At 51.8% G+C, this 11,738-nt stretch overlaps 3 protein-coding genes across 4 annotated transcripts in view; all 3 read left to right on the forward strand.

Moving 5' to 3' along the window:
- LOC117649315 overlaps window positions 1-8,713 on the forward strand; it is a 72,826-nt gene extending 64,113 nt beyond the window's left edge. The window contains exons 4-8 of one of the 2 annotated variants that reach the window (XM_034391951.1): window positions 2,416-2,559; window positions 2,877-3,009; window positions 3,099-3,188; window positions 3,266-3,466; window positions 6,764-8,713. In XM_034391951.1, coding sequence (XP_034247842.1) covers window positions 2,416-2,559; window positions 2,877-3,009; window positions 3,099-3,188; window positions 3,266-3,466; window positions 6,764-6,927 — 732 coding nt within the window. In that variant the 3' untranslated portion in view covers window positions 6,928-8,713. Of the gene's footprint in view, window positions 1-2,415; window positions 2,560-2,876; window positions 3,010-3,098; window positions 3,189-3,265; window positions 3,528-3,833; window positions 3,959-6,763 lie in introns of those variants that run through there. The other variant, XM_034391953.1, reaches the window with a different exon arrangement.
- Window positions 6,397-6,770, forward strand: LOC117649318. The gene has a single exon (XM_034391956.1). The coding sequence runs from the start codon at window positions 6,415-6,417 to the stop codon at window positions 6,730-6,732; it is 318 nt and encodes a 105-aa protein (XP_034247847.1). The 5' UTR covers window positions 6,397-6,414; the 3' UTR covers window positions 6,733-6,770.
- A 316-nt stretch (window positions 8,714-9,029) lies between the features above and the next one.
- LOC117649218 (protein MEMO1-like) lies at window positions 9,030-11,110 on the forward strand. Its single transcript, XM_034391753.1, has 8 exons — window positions 9,030-9,223; window positions 9,558-9,639; window positions 9,737-9,805; window positions 9,895-10,007; window positions 10,093-10,204; window positions 10,307-10,526; window positions 10,612-10,716; window positions 10,804-11,110. The coding sequence occupies exons 1-8, from the start codon at window positions 9,175-9,177 to the stop codon at window positions 10,933-10,935; spliced, it is 882 nt and encodes a 293-aa protein (XP_034247644.1). The 5' UTR covers window positions 9,030-9,174; the 3' UTR covers window positions 10,936-11,110.
- The last annotated feature ends 628 nt before the right edge of the window (window positions 11,111-11,738 follow it).

Consider the following 11,738-nt stretch of genomic DNA (forward strand, 5'->3'; position numbering starts at 1 on the left):
GTTCCAAATCCAGCGAGCGAAGCGAGCTTAAAGCGAAAATTCACACAATTCTAGACTTTAACACAACTTTTGCCATTTTTAGAGCTTAATCACACGCTTTATTGGTGGGCGAAGCGAGCCAAACGGCAAATTAATGCAGGAAAATTAAGAAAACCTGCGAGCGAAGCGAGCAAGAAACCAAAAATCACAGAATTTGCGACTTTGCTATATTTTTCTCTCTATTTCGAGCTCAAAATGGCACTTTAGTTCTGAAAGTGGGGGGGGGGCGATGCCTCCCACCAGATTTTTTTTGGGGGGGCAAGTCGCGCCCCCCCTCCCCCGCACCTCACTTCCGGCGCCTTTGCTCGCGGCAGGGGAAGCGCGACGGCCTCGCGGCAGGGGAAGCGCGACAGTGTCGCGGCAGGGGAAGCGCGACAGTGTCGCGGCAGGGAAATCGCGACAGTGTCGCGGCAAAGGAAGCGCGACAGTGTCGCGGCAGGGGAAGCGCGACAGTGTCGCGGCTAAGGAAGCGCGACAGTGTCGCGGCAGAGGAAGCGCGACGGCCTCGCAGCAGGGGAATCGCAACAGTGTCGCGGCAGGGGAAGAGCGACAGTGTCGCGGCAGGGGAAGCGCGACAGTGTCGCGGCAGGGGAAGCGCGACAGTGTCGCGGCAGGGAAATCGCGACAGTGTCGCGGCAAAGGAAGCGCGACGGCCTCGCAGCAGGGGAATCGCAACAGTGTCGCGGCAGGGGAAGAGCGACAGTGTCGCGGCAGGGGAAGCGCGACAGTGTCGCGGCAAAGAGGCGCGACAGTGTCGTGGCAGGGGAAGCGCGACGGTGTCGCGGCAGGGGAAGCGCGACGGTTTGCGGCAGGGGAAGCGCGACAGTGTCGCGGCAGGGGAAGCGCGACAGTGTCGCGGCAGGGGAAGCGCGACAGTGTCGCGGCAGGGGAAGCGCGACAGTGTCGCGGCAAAGGAAGCGCGACAGTGTCGCGGCAGGGGAAGCGCGACAGTGTCGCGGCAGGGGAAGCGCGACAGTGTCGCGGCAGGGGAAGCGCGACGGCCTGCGGCAGGGAAGCGCACAGTGTCGCGGCAGGCGAAGCGCGACAGTGTCGCGGCAGGCGAAGCGCGACGGCCTCGCGGCAGGGAAGCGCGACAGTGTCGCGGCAGGCGAAGCGCGACAGTGTCGCGGCAGGCGAAGCGCGACAGTGTCGCGGCAGGGGAAGCGCGACAGTGTCGCGGCAGGGGAAGCGCGACGGCCTCGCGGCAGGAGAAGCGCGACAGTGTCGCGGCAGGGGAAGCGCGACAGTGTCGCGGCAGGGGAAGCGCGACAGTGTCGCGGCTAAGGAAGCGCGACAGTGTCGCGGCAGGGGAAGCGCGACGGCCTCGCAGCAGGGGAAGCGCGACAGTGTCGCGGCAGGGGAAGAGCGACAGTGTCGCGGCAGGGGAAGCGCGATGACGTCGCGGCAGGTGAAGCGTGACAGTGTCCCAGTGACAGTAGACGATACTTCAAAAAAATTTATAATAAAAATATAGGGTAGGTCAACTGTGGGGTAGGTCAACCTTTTTTGTTAATATTTATAACACTATTATTTATAGTCCCATATTTTTATTCAAATATTTATATTAATATTTTTATTAATAAATATATTGGTAGGTCAACTGTGAGGTAGGTCTAATGAACAGCCCCGCTCTGGAGCTCAAAACGCGTTTATATTCTCGGCCGCCCCAACCGGGACGCCGCCTGCGAGGTAGGCAACCAAGGCTCTGGCGCGCGGCCGCGCGTGGCGGGACGGCCTACCCTCCGTTTCACAGGCGCTAGGCGTCTGGCCCGCGTTGCTCAGGGAATCGTCTCGCGCGCAGCGAGCAACAGAGAAAAAGTAACTCAGCTGGATGCCACCTCGCCGTGATGCGCTTGGCGTAAAAAACGCATCGCCGTTCTTTCCGCCGCTTTGTCTTTGTCTCTACTCCTGTTTCTTGAAAAACTGGAGGAAAAACTGGATCCATTTCCGAGGAGTGAGAGATGGAGAGCCTCGCCTCTGGCGCGAGGCCCGGGCCGCCACACCGCCGCCGGCCGGGCCGCCTGCTTTTCTGCGCAAACTCCGTCAAAGTGTCCTCGGAACTGGAAACTCGCGACGTGAGCCGCATCGGCCCGGCCAGCAGACTGATTCCGAAGGTCGTTTTCGTCGCTTTGTCTCTCGCTCTCACCCATGGGGCGCCCGGGAAAGGTGCGAGAGGGGCAGAGCGACGAAAACGACTCTCGGAATCAGTCTGCAGAGAGTCGAGTGCCGCCTTCTTTCTGTCTGGCTAATGTCCTGACTGCGTCTGGGACGCAGGGAAGGCTCCCGTCTGCCTGCCCTCGTTCGTCGCTCCGTGGTTGTCTCGGTGCTGGCCAGACCAGGCTAGACCATGCTCGACAACGTGCGCCTTGCTTGCAGGTGATGCGGCCCGTGGCGCTGGTGTCCGAGGGCCACGAGGCGGCCACCGACTGGCACGACTCCGAGTTCATCAGCGAGTGCCTGTGCTGGCACAACGTGTACCGACAGCGCCACGGCGTGCGGGACCTGGCCATGAGCGCGGAAGTAAGGCAGCCGTTTTGTTTACGGTGCACAGTGGGCCAGAAGACCGGTGGAGGCGGCCAAAACTCTAGACACGTTTTGAGCTTCGGTGTCGCTAAATGGGACTCGAACTGAACGTGTGACCTCACCAATGGATTGCTGTCCGAACGAGGAATCCGTTGGTGGGGTCACACGTTTGGTTCGAGTCCCGTTTAGCGACTCTGGAGCTCAAAACGCGTCTAGAGTTTTGGCCGCCTCCTCTGGTCCTCTGGCCCACTGTGCGGTGTACCCCTCTCGAGTGTGCCGCAAACCTCACGCTTTGTCGTTGTGCTCGGCCGCAGCTGTGTGACATGGCGCAGCACTGGGCCAACCACCTGGCGCACGCCAACGCCTTCATGTACAAGCCGGGCGAGACGAGCGTCGGCCAGAACCTGTACTGCCGGCTGCCCAACACCGTCGCCACGGAGGTGACCGGTGGGTACACTGCCAGCCCTGCCACCCCTTTCGCTGCTGCAGTGCAGAAATGCAAGTTTTTGGCGTTTTGCTTTTGTTTCTTGTCGCAGGCCAAGAAGTGGCGGCCTACTGGTACAGCGCCGGGAAGAAGTACCACTACGGCAAGGAGCCCGACGTCCTGCACGCCAACGTGAACGCAGGTACGCACCACCACTGTTGCTGGTGTCAGTGCAATGTGAACGGCCGGTGACGTGACCACACTGTGCCCTCCCTGCAGGCCACTTCACGCAGCTGGTGTGGGCCGCGACCCGCGAGCTGGGCGTGGGCAAGGCCCGCAGCCGGCAGGGCAAGACGGTGGTGGTGGCCATGTACCACCCGCCGGGCAACATCTCCGGCGCCTTCCAGGAGAACGTGCCCTTCCCCGGGAACGTCACCAGCGACCTGGAGATGTCCCTGTCGGACTCGTCCTCGTCGTACTCGGCGTAGCAGCGCGCCCCGCCCCGCGCCAGCGCCTCGGCGCCGCGCTACCGGCCCGTCAGGTACACTGCACTATGGACCCGAAGACCGGTGGAGGCAGCCAAAACTCAAGACGCGTTTTGACCTGCAGTGCGAATCGAACCGAACGTATGGCCCACCAATCGATTCCTCGTTCGGAGAGCAATCCATTGGTGGGGTCACACGTTCGGTTCGAGTCCCATTAAGCGACTCTGGAGCTCAAAACGTGTTTAGAGTTTTGTCCGCCTCCACCGGTCTTCTGGCCCACTGCGGCACGTGGCACAACCTATGCTGATCTACGTTCAATCGGACGTGACATCATATTCGAACGAATTTGTTGGTTGCCTCAGGTTCCGCGTGGACTCCCCCACCGACAGCCCCATGCCGGCCGTGCCCCACCACGACGACGTCCCCGGCGCCGCCACCGCCACCGTGCACGGCTTGCACCCGCCCGGGGTAAGGAAGCAGTGCCCAGACTAATCTTACTCTTACTCAATGTGTTTGTTGCAGACGCAGTGAATTCAGTCAAAAGTGTTCGCGTTTAATGTGGGTAGACAAGTTAATGAAAACAAGAAATACTTTTTCCCATTTTATTGGGTCTTAATGGTGGTCTCCAGGTTCATGAAGGCATCTTGCTTGGATTTAGTAGGGATAGAACTTGGTGCTCTCGCCTTCGGTGATGGGAAGCACATCCTTGGCGAAGAGGTACTTCTCAGAGTTGTCCCTGGCAATCTTGGTGGAGTACTTCTCGTTGATGGGCAGCATATCGCCGGCAAGGAAGTACTTACCGAAGTTGGTGGAGTACTTCTCGTTGATGGGCAGCATATCGCGGGCAAGAAAGTGCTTGCCGAAGTTGGTGGAGTACTTTTCGTCGATGGGGAGTGCGTCACGGGCGAGGAAGTACTTGCCGAAGTTGGTGGAGTACTTTTCGTCGATGGGGAGTGCGTCACGGGCGAGGAAGTACTTGCCGAAGTTGGTGGAGTACTTCTCGTCGATGGGGAGTGCGTCACGGGTGAGGAAGTACTTGCCGAAGTTGGTGGTGTACTTCTCGTTGATGGGGAGTGCGTCACGGGCGAGGAAGTACTTGCCGAAGTTGGTGGTGTACTTCTCGTCGATGGGGAGTGCGTCACGGGCGAGGAAGTACTTGCCGAAGTTGGTGGTGTACTTCTCGTCGATGGGGAGTGCGTCGCGGGCGAGGAAGTACTTGCCGAAGTTGGTGGAGTACTTCTCGTTGATGGGGAGTGCGTCGCGGGCGGGGAAGTACTTCTTGAAGTTAGTGGAGTACTTCTCGTTGAGGGGCAGCATGTCACGGACGAGGAAGTACTTGCCGAAGTTGGTGGAGTACTTCTCGTCGATGGGGAGTGCGTCGCGGGCGAGGAAGTACTTGCCGAAGTTGGTGGAGTACTTCTCGTTGATGGGGAGCGCGTCACGGGCAAGGAAGTACTTGTTGAAGTTGGTGGAGTACTTTTCGTTGAGGGGCAGCATGTCGCGGACGAGGAAGTACTTGCCGAAGTTGGTGGAGTACTTCTCGTTGATGGGGAGTGCGTCGCGGGCGGGGAAGAACTTTTCGAAGCTGGCTGAGTACTTCTCGTCGATGGGGAGAACGTCGCGGGCGAGGAAGTACTTGCCGAAGTTGGTGGAGTACTTCTCGTCGATGGGGAGCGCGTCACGGGCGAGCAAGTACTTCTCGAAGTTGGTGGAGTACTTCACGTCCTCGTCGATGGTGGGGTTGAGGGCTCGCCAGTTGAAGTTCCTCAGGGGCTTGTAGGCCTTCTCGGCCAGCAGGTACTTCTCCATCTCGGGCTCGACGAAGGTGTCGTCCATCTCGGAGCGGTACAGGTCGCGCAGGCCGAAGTACTTGAGGGGGGAGTACTTCTCGGTGATCGGGAACCTCTCCCTGTAGAGCCCGTAGGTGCTGGTGGGGATGTACTTGCTGGTGATGTCCTCGGTGTCGAGCATCGCCCGCTCCAGGTAGGGGCTGCGGCGGCCGGCCAGGCTGAGGTCCAGCTCGGCGGCGCTGTAGTCCTTCAAGTCCCTGTCGACGGGGATGACCACGGCGGCGTTGGCCGCGGCGGCGAGGGCGACCACCAGGAGGAGCTGCATGTTGTCGAGTGCCGTCCGCCGGCCGGCCGCGGCTTTTTATACCGACCGCCTTCCAGTGTGTCTCCAGCCTTCCAGACGTCTCGCCTCGTGTCGCCTCGTGTCTCCCTCCAGGCTCCGGGCAACTTGCTATCGGCCGCGCGGCGAGCGGTCATGCGCCCCGCAGCCCCGCAGCCCCGCAGCCCCGCAGCCCCGCAGCCCCGCGACCAAAACACCACAATAAAATTGATGTTTGCTTTTGCCTCCATGATTCCCCGCGCCAAAAGTGCACGAAGGAACGTCTGGATTCCAACGCGCGTCTCAGCACGTCTGGCTTCGACGCGAAGTAACTTTCAGAGTTGGACCCGACAGTGTACCCTCCGCGGGAACGCGAAGCCAACGTCGGGAAATATTCCGGGCGGCGTTTATCAATGCTTTACAGCGACCGGCGCGGAGCACGCCCAGATAAGAGCGGCGAGCTATACACACCGGCATCCGAGACGAGTGCACACATGTGCGAGTAGTGGCAGGCGATACAAATACTTTTACTTCGATAGTCTCGGTAGACGCAAGCAATGAGTTGCATTGTAAATCAAGTGAGGATTATCTTAATCCCCCGGGGCGCTGCTGGGCGCGCCAAGGGCGGGCCACGCCGTCAACCGATAAGAAAGCGATCGCCGACATGAAGCCCAGGGCGATAGCAATCGCCAAAAATACCGCTGTGTTAATTTTTTCCAGGATCCCTTTCGCATTCCCAGTGTTGTTTACCCCTGCCTGTCTGCTCGGTCTGTCCAGCAGCAGCTGCTCGACCCGCGGGCCCTACAACAGGCGCAGCAGGGCGTGTGCGCTGGCATGGCGGGGCGCCCGGCCCGCCGCTCCAGAGTCCGGGAGGAGACGGAGGCCCTGCTGCGGCAGGCGGACGACATCCTCCCGGAGCAGGACGCCGACGAGGAGGACGGCCTCGTGGCCGGCGAGGACGACGACGAGGCCGTGGCCAGGCTGCTGGCCGCACGGAGGCTCCGCCTGCCCACCGTGGAGCGCGTGCGCGTCTACGGCAACCGCATGGTGCTGGAGCCGGTGGTGCCCGTCGTGCCGCGGGGGCCGCGGGGGCCCAGGACCGCGGGCACTCGAGCACGCGGCCTCCTGACGTTCTGGCGCCGCCTCAAGTGACTCGGCAACGCGGGGCCGCCCGCGCGCGGGGCGGGGTGCGCCGCTACTGCTCGACCAAGGGCTCGAGGACGTGATGAGGAAATTCCATGGCGCCACGTGTGCGCTGTAGTGCTCTCCACTACCGCGTTCTCATGGCAACGCCTGAAGAAACATTCACGTCTACACACCCTCCTTATACTTCACACTGTTTGGTGAAGAGTTTTCATCATTTACTATAATTCGATGCTTAATTCAGCGCACGTTCGGAGACTAATGAAATGCTCCCAACAAATAAGTCCCCTTTGTATTTCGTAATTTGCTATTTTTGAATTACTCGTACTGGTCACGCCACGACGGTTCCCGTGGACGGGATGTACGATGGGTTGCCTATCGCTTTGGCCGCAGGCGTAGGCCGGAGACTTTGGTCTGTGTTTGATGGCGGTCGGATGCAAGTGATGGCTGCAGGGTTCGCCACTGTCTAGCTCCGCTGACTTCTCAACAGTGGAAATTAAACTATGAGGGAGACTGGTTTATGATGAAGGTCTTTAGCCCGGGCATATCGTGATACCCCTCGTCTTCTGGTTCACCTTAAGTGAATATTCACTTGGCTGTGGTACTTTTTTCTAGCGCATAGTTAAAGTTAATTTTGAGAATCATGGACTGTTTGTTCCTCAAACAAAGCACTGTGTTGGGAATCACACGCCCTTCCGTACGTTTACTGTTCTGTCGTGGGACTACTTCTACTTTGTCTTGGAGTGAGAATCTATACAGGATAGACTCAAGAATTGGGCATTCCCTGCACAGGTTTGTGTCAGAATTGGAGTTGTGACATCATGTGCCTCAAGTAGAAAATGCTTTGATTTATTTTCTGTATTTTATTGTTGGTAGATACAAATTTAATCTATTATGTACGTCCATTTCTTTAGGCAGTTTAGTATAATTCAATTAGTAATTTTGAGATTTTTCTGACAATTGTGACTTTACTTCTTTTTTTCTCAGGCCTCTTGATGCTTCCCAACATTAGAAACAGTGCTTCAAAATGTTATAGACTGAAATGCATGAGACAGGAAATTTGAAAGTAGGCTTATTTTAATTAAAATAAAGATACAAAAATGTTAGGTTTTCATTGCACCAGCAGTATACTCTTGCAAAACTGTAGACTGCTTGTTGCATTTTGTCTTTGGATCTTGTAGGGTCTAGATACCTAAAATTGCTCATTATTGAATGTAAAATTAGTTTTATAACAGAGGCTCTGCCTCTGTCATGGTTTACTTCAAGTAGTAGGTATTAATTTTTAAATTTGTATTAAAAATATTAACAGGGTTTTCTTGGAATTAAATTTGAAAGAGCTCATCTTTAGAAGAAAATGGATCACACCTGATTTGCAGTCAGTTATCTAGTACCTCCTTTTCAATTTAAATAGGATAAGGTGTCTGACATGCTGTTTTCCTTACCGATACATGATGAAATGTACAGTTTTCAATCTTCAGTTGTTCCAAATTTTTCATGCCTTGGGTTCAGTTAGTCATGCCATCTACCTACAATAGGTTCATTGTTCATTTTGGTAGGACTAAACATATCTCTTTTGTTCCTCAGCTCAAACAAAAGGAAAGGTTCAGCAATCTATTTTGACAGCATGTCCCTGAAGTACAAAGGCATCAAATTATATCTAGATGGAACCTCGATATTGTTACTTCAACACACCATCGTTCATAACTTCCATGAGTTTCAATTATTTAATGATTTTCCATCCTAAAATTTCCCTCTTACAAGATCATTTTTGTTCTTTCAATTTTTAAAGAGTGATAACCGAATAGCCTGGCTTTAGCACAATTTAAACCTCTTCTGAATTTGTATAGACAAAAATGTGCTGAAGTCGCATTACTACCTTATTTGCAAAATCTGCACTTTGCTCAAGTAATTGCTTAGAGAGTTTGACGGAAGATTTTATAATCTGCTAAGCACAATCAAATCCTTATTGTTATTAATAAAAACTTAAAGAAAGAAAGTCTCCTGTATTTATTATCCTTCCACATATTTTTACACCACAAACATTGCCACCAAAGGTCAACAGTTTGAATTTTACCGCCCTTCTCCCGGGGAAGGAAAGAGCCAGTTTGCCGTCTGAAACTTATAACAAAGCACTGGTTTTAAAGACGAGATGTAGGAAGAATTTGTTTTCAAAAATATAATTCAAACCCATTTCTAGAAAAAAATGGTGATAAGAGCAGCAAGCTAGAGCCTCGGACACGCAACATGCCTACTTTGTTCACCCAGACCGATAGGCTTCAATGCCTTATGTTGGCCATGCTTTCCTGAGCTAGCAGACGATGCTCAGCTGTTAGATTCTGCTCAGCTGTTGGTGAAGCACAAACACACCACTTCTTTGTTGTTTTATGTGTCCTTTGCATTCTTTAGGGCTCATCAATCTTGTGACTTAAGACTTAGTCTACTCCTCCTACGATGTCGTTTAGGAAAGCTTCGCATGCAGGGACCTGGTATTCTGGTTCAGGTGAGATAAATGCCTTTTGCTCCCCTCACCCCCTTGGATGTTTACAGTGTCAATGGCCGCTTCGTGTGCCCCTTTCACAGGAATAACTAATTTCCCTTTTTTCCTGATTTGTGTAGGTGAAAGTAACATTCCTCATAATGTTCTTCCTCACTGTTCACTTCCTATGCTTTCTGTATGGCAATTTCAATGCTTATGCTTGTCAGTTTCAGTCATGGTTTCTCTCCTTTGTTCTGGGTTCTGGTCAGTCATGACTAGCAGAAAGAAAATCTAAAGCAATTTATTTTTTGCCAAAATTCTGCTTTGAATCAATTGTGTGCATCTTGTCATCTTTCAGTGAAAGAACTGGGCCGACAACTTGACGGATGGCTGCAAGTGGTTAATGTGACCCACCGCCCGGCAAGAGCTATAATAGCACCGTGAGTTACATATCAGCATATCAGTTATGGGCTGAAATTATGCCATCACCTACTTAAAACTGTCATGCTGAACATATGAATTTTCTAAATGTTTAAGGCATGCTGGATACAGTTATTGCGGCGCTTGTGGGGCTTACGCATACAAACAAGTTGATCCGTCTGTCGTGTAAGTAAGAAGATCATGATTACTTTGATGTTGATGTTTATCCTCTTCAATGTAAGATTATAAATATTCTTTACTTTGTCTCCATGCAGAAAACGTATTTTTGTTCTTGGACCGTCTCACAATGTTTGGCTTCCAGGCTGTGCTCTTTCTAGCACAACCAAGTACTGTACACCATTTTATGATCTACCCATAGACTCTCAAGGTAGCTTTATTCTACAAAATTTTGTGTTCTTTCTGGAATATATTTTGTGTAGTGAAAGTTCTTATGTTTTTTTGTTTTTTTTCAGTCTACTCCCAACTTGAAAGCACCGGCCAATTTGAGAGAATGAGCATTAGTGTTGATGAGGAGGAACACAGTTTGGAAATGCATTTACCTTACATTGCTCGTGTGATGGAGGAGTAAGTTCTATTTTGTTTTCATGGAGTTGATTTTGTTGTAGGACTGAAGCTGCTTTAATTGAATATTCTTAACACCTAGCTCTGTATGTTTTTCTCAAACAGTTACAAAGATTCCTTTAAAATTATACCAATAATGGTAGGATCCTTAACCGTGGAGAGGGAAGCTGCCTACGGTCAACTTCTTGCTCCGTATTTGGCTGATCCAAATAATTTATTTGTGGTTTCATCAGACTTCTGTCATTGGGGTCAACGTTTTCGCTACACATATTATGATCAACAGTTTGGTCAAATTCATCAATCAATTGAGGCCCTCGATAAGATGGTTTGTGTTTATTTTTTGTAATGATTGGTGCTCTTTGGAAACCTAAAAGCTCCAGCTTAAAAACCATTTTATTTTTAATTTCAAGGGCATGGATTTAATAGAAGATGTGAACCCGAGTGCATTTGCTGACTATCTGAAAAAGTATGATAATACCATTTGTGGTCGCCATCCCATTGCAGTCTTATTGCAAGTATGTCTTGGTCATATAGAAATATTGATTAAAATATGTTTTTCTTTCCTCGATTCCTGTTGTAACTGGCACCTTCTCAAATTTCAGGCTGCTGCAGTTTTGGCGTCTAGAGGAACCCAAATGTCTATGAAGTTCTTGAAATACGCTCAGTCTGACCAATGTCGCAACATGGGTGACTCATCTGTTAGTTATGCATCAGCCTCCTTGGTGTTTAACTGAGTGGATTTGGGTGCACATTTTTGTATGAACTGCCATAATAATGCTGTAATTTTTCTGTTAATTCTTTTTCTTTCTTATTTGCTATGGCATAGATTGTAAGAAATTTAACATGACACAGTTGCAGTAAAGACAATTTTTTTTTTAGCTAAGAGCAACATTGTTGACACATTCATTCCTACAAGAACCATGCTGCTCATTCATCAATGTAAAAAGGCAAGATCAAAATTTCCTTGAAAACAATGTATTTAGAAAATAAAATATTAGTGTAGTGTTATTTTTAATCAATATCACTGCCATTTTACTGTAATTTATTTATGTGTGTTTGTGGATGTACCAAAAAAGTGTGTAGTAGATCAACTTTTTAATATTTTTGTAAAATATTATAATAAAAAGATACAATCTGATCACTTGCAGTCTGAGTCTATATTACTCGGCCTACCCTGCCTATTTAACACGACGCGTCCAATGTTGAAATGGGAGGAGCAGCGTAGTGGTTATTTTCGGACGCTATTGTAGGGAAGACCACCGACCCGTTCTTTTACGGGGGTGGGGGAAACCGGGGCCTTCAGGCAGTGACCCCAGCGCCCCAGGGGTACTGGTATGGACAGGGTGTAACGACAGTGGGTCACGAGACAGAGGGAAGAGAAAGCAGTTTGCCCCAAAATGAAGAGGGCTAACTAGTGCAACTCTTTGCCAGCAAAAGTAGGCAAAACGTGTGGCGCGGCCGTCGAAAGACAGGGTCGCGGCCCCCGGACTATGGCCTAGTGTTTGCTCTATGACCTCAGGCTGTGTGACGAACGAGG

Source organism: Thrips palmi, unplaced genomic scaffold (assembly GCF_012932325.1).
Source record: "Thrips palmi isolate BJ-2018 unplaced genomic scaffold, TpBJ-2018v1 HiC_scaffold_4, whole genome shotgun sequence".
In the NCBI taxonomy this organism is placed as follows: Eukaryota; Metazoa; Arthropoda; class Insecta; order Thysanoptera; family Thripidae; genus Thrips; species Thrips palmi.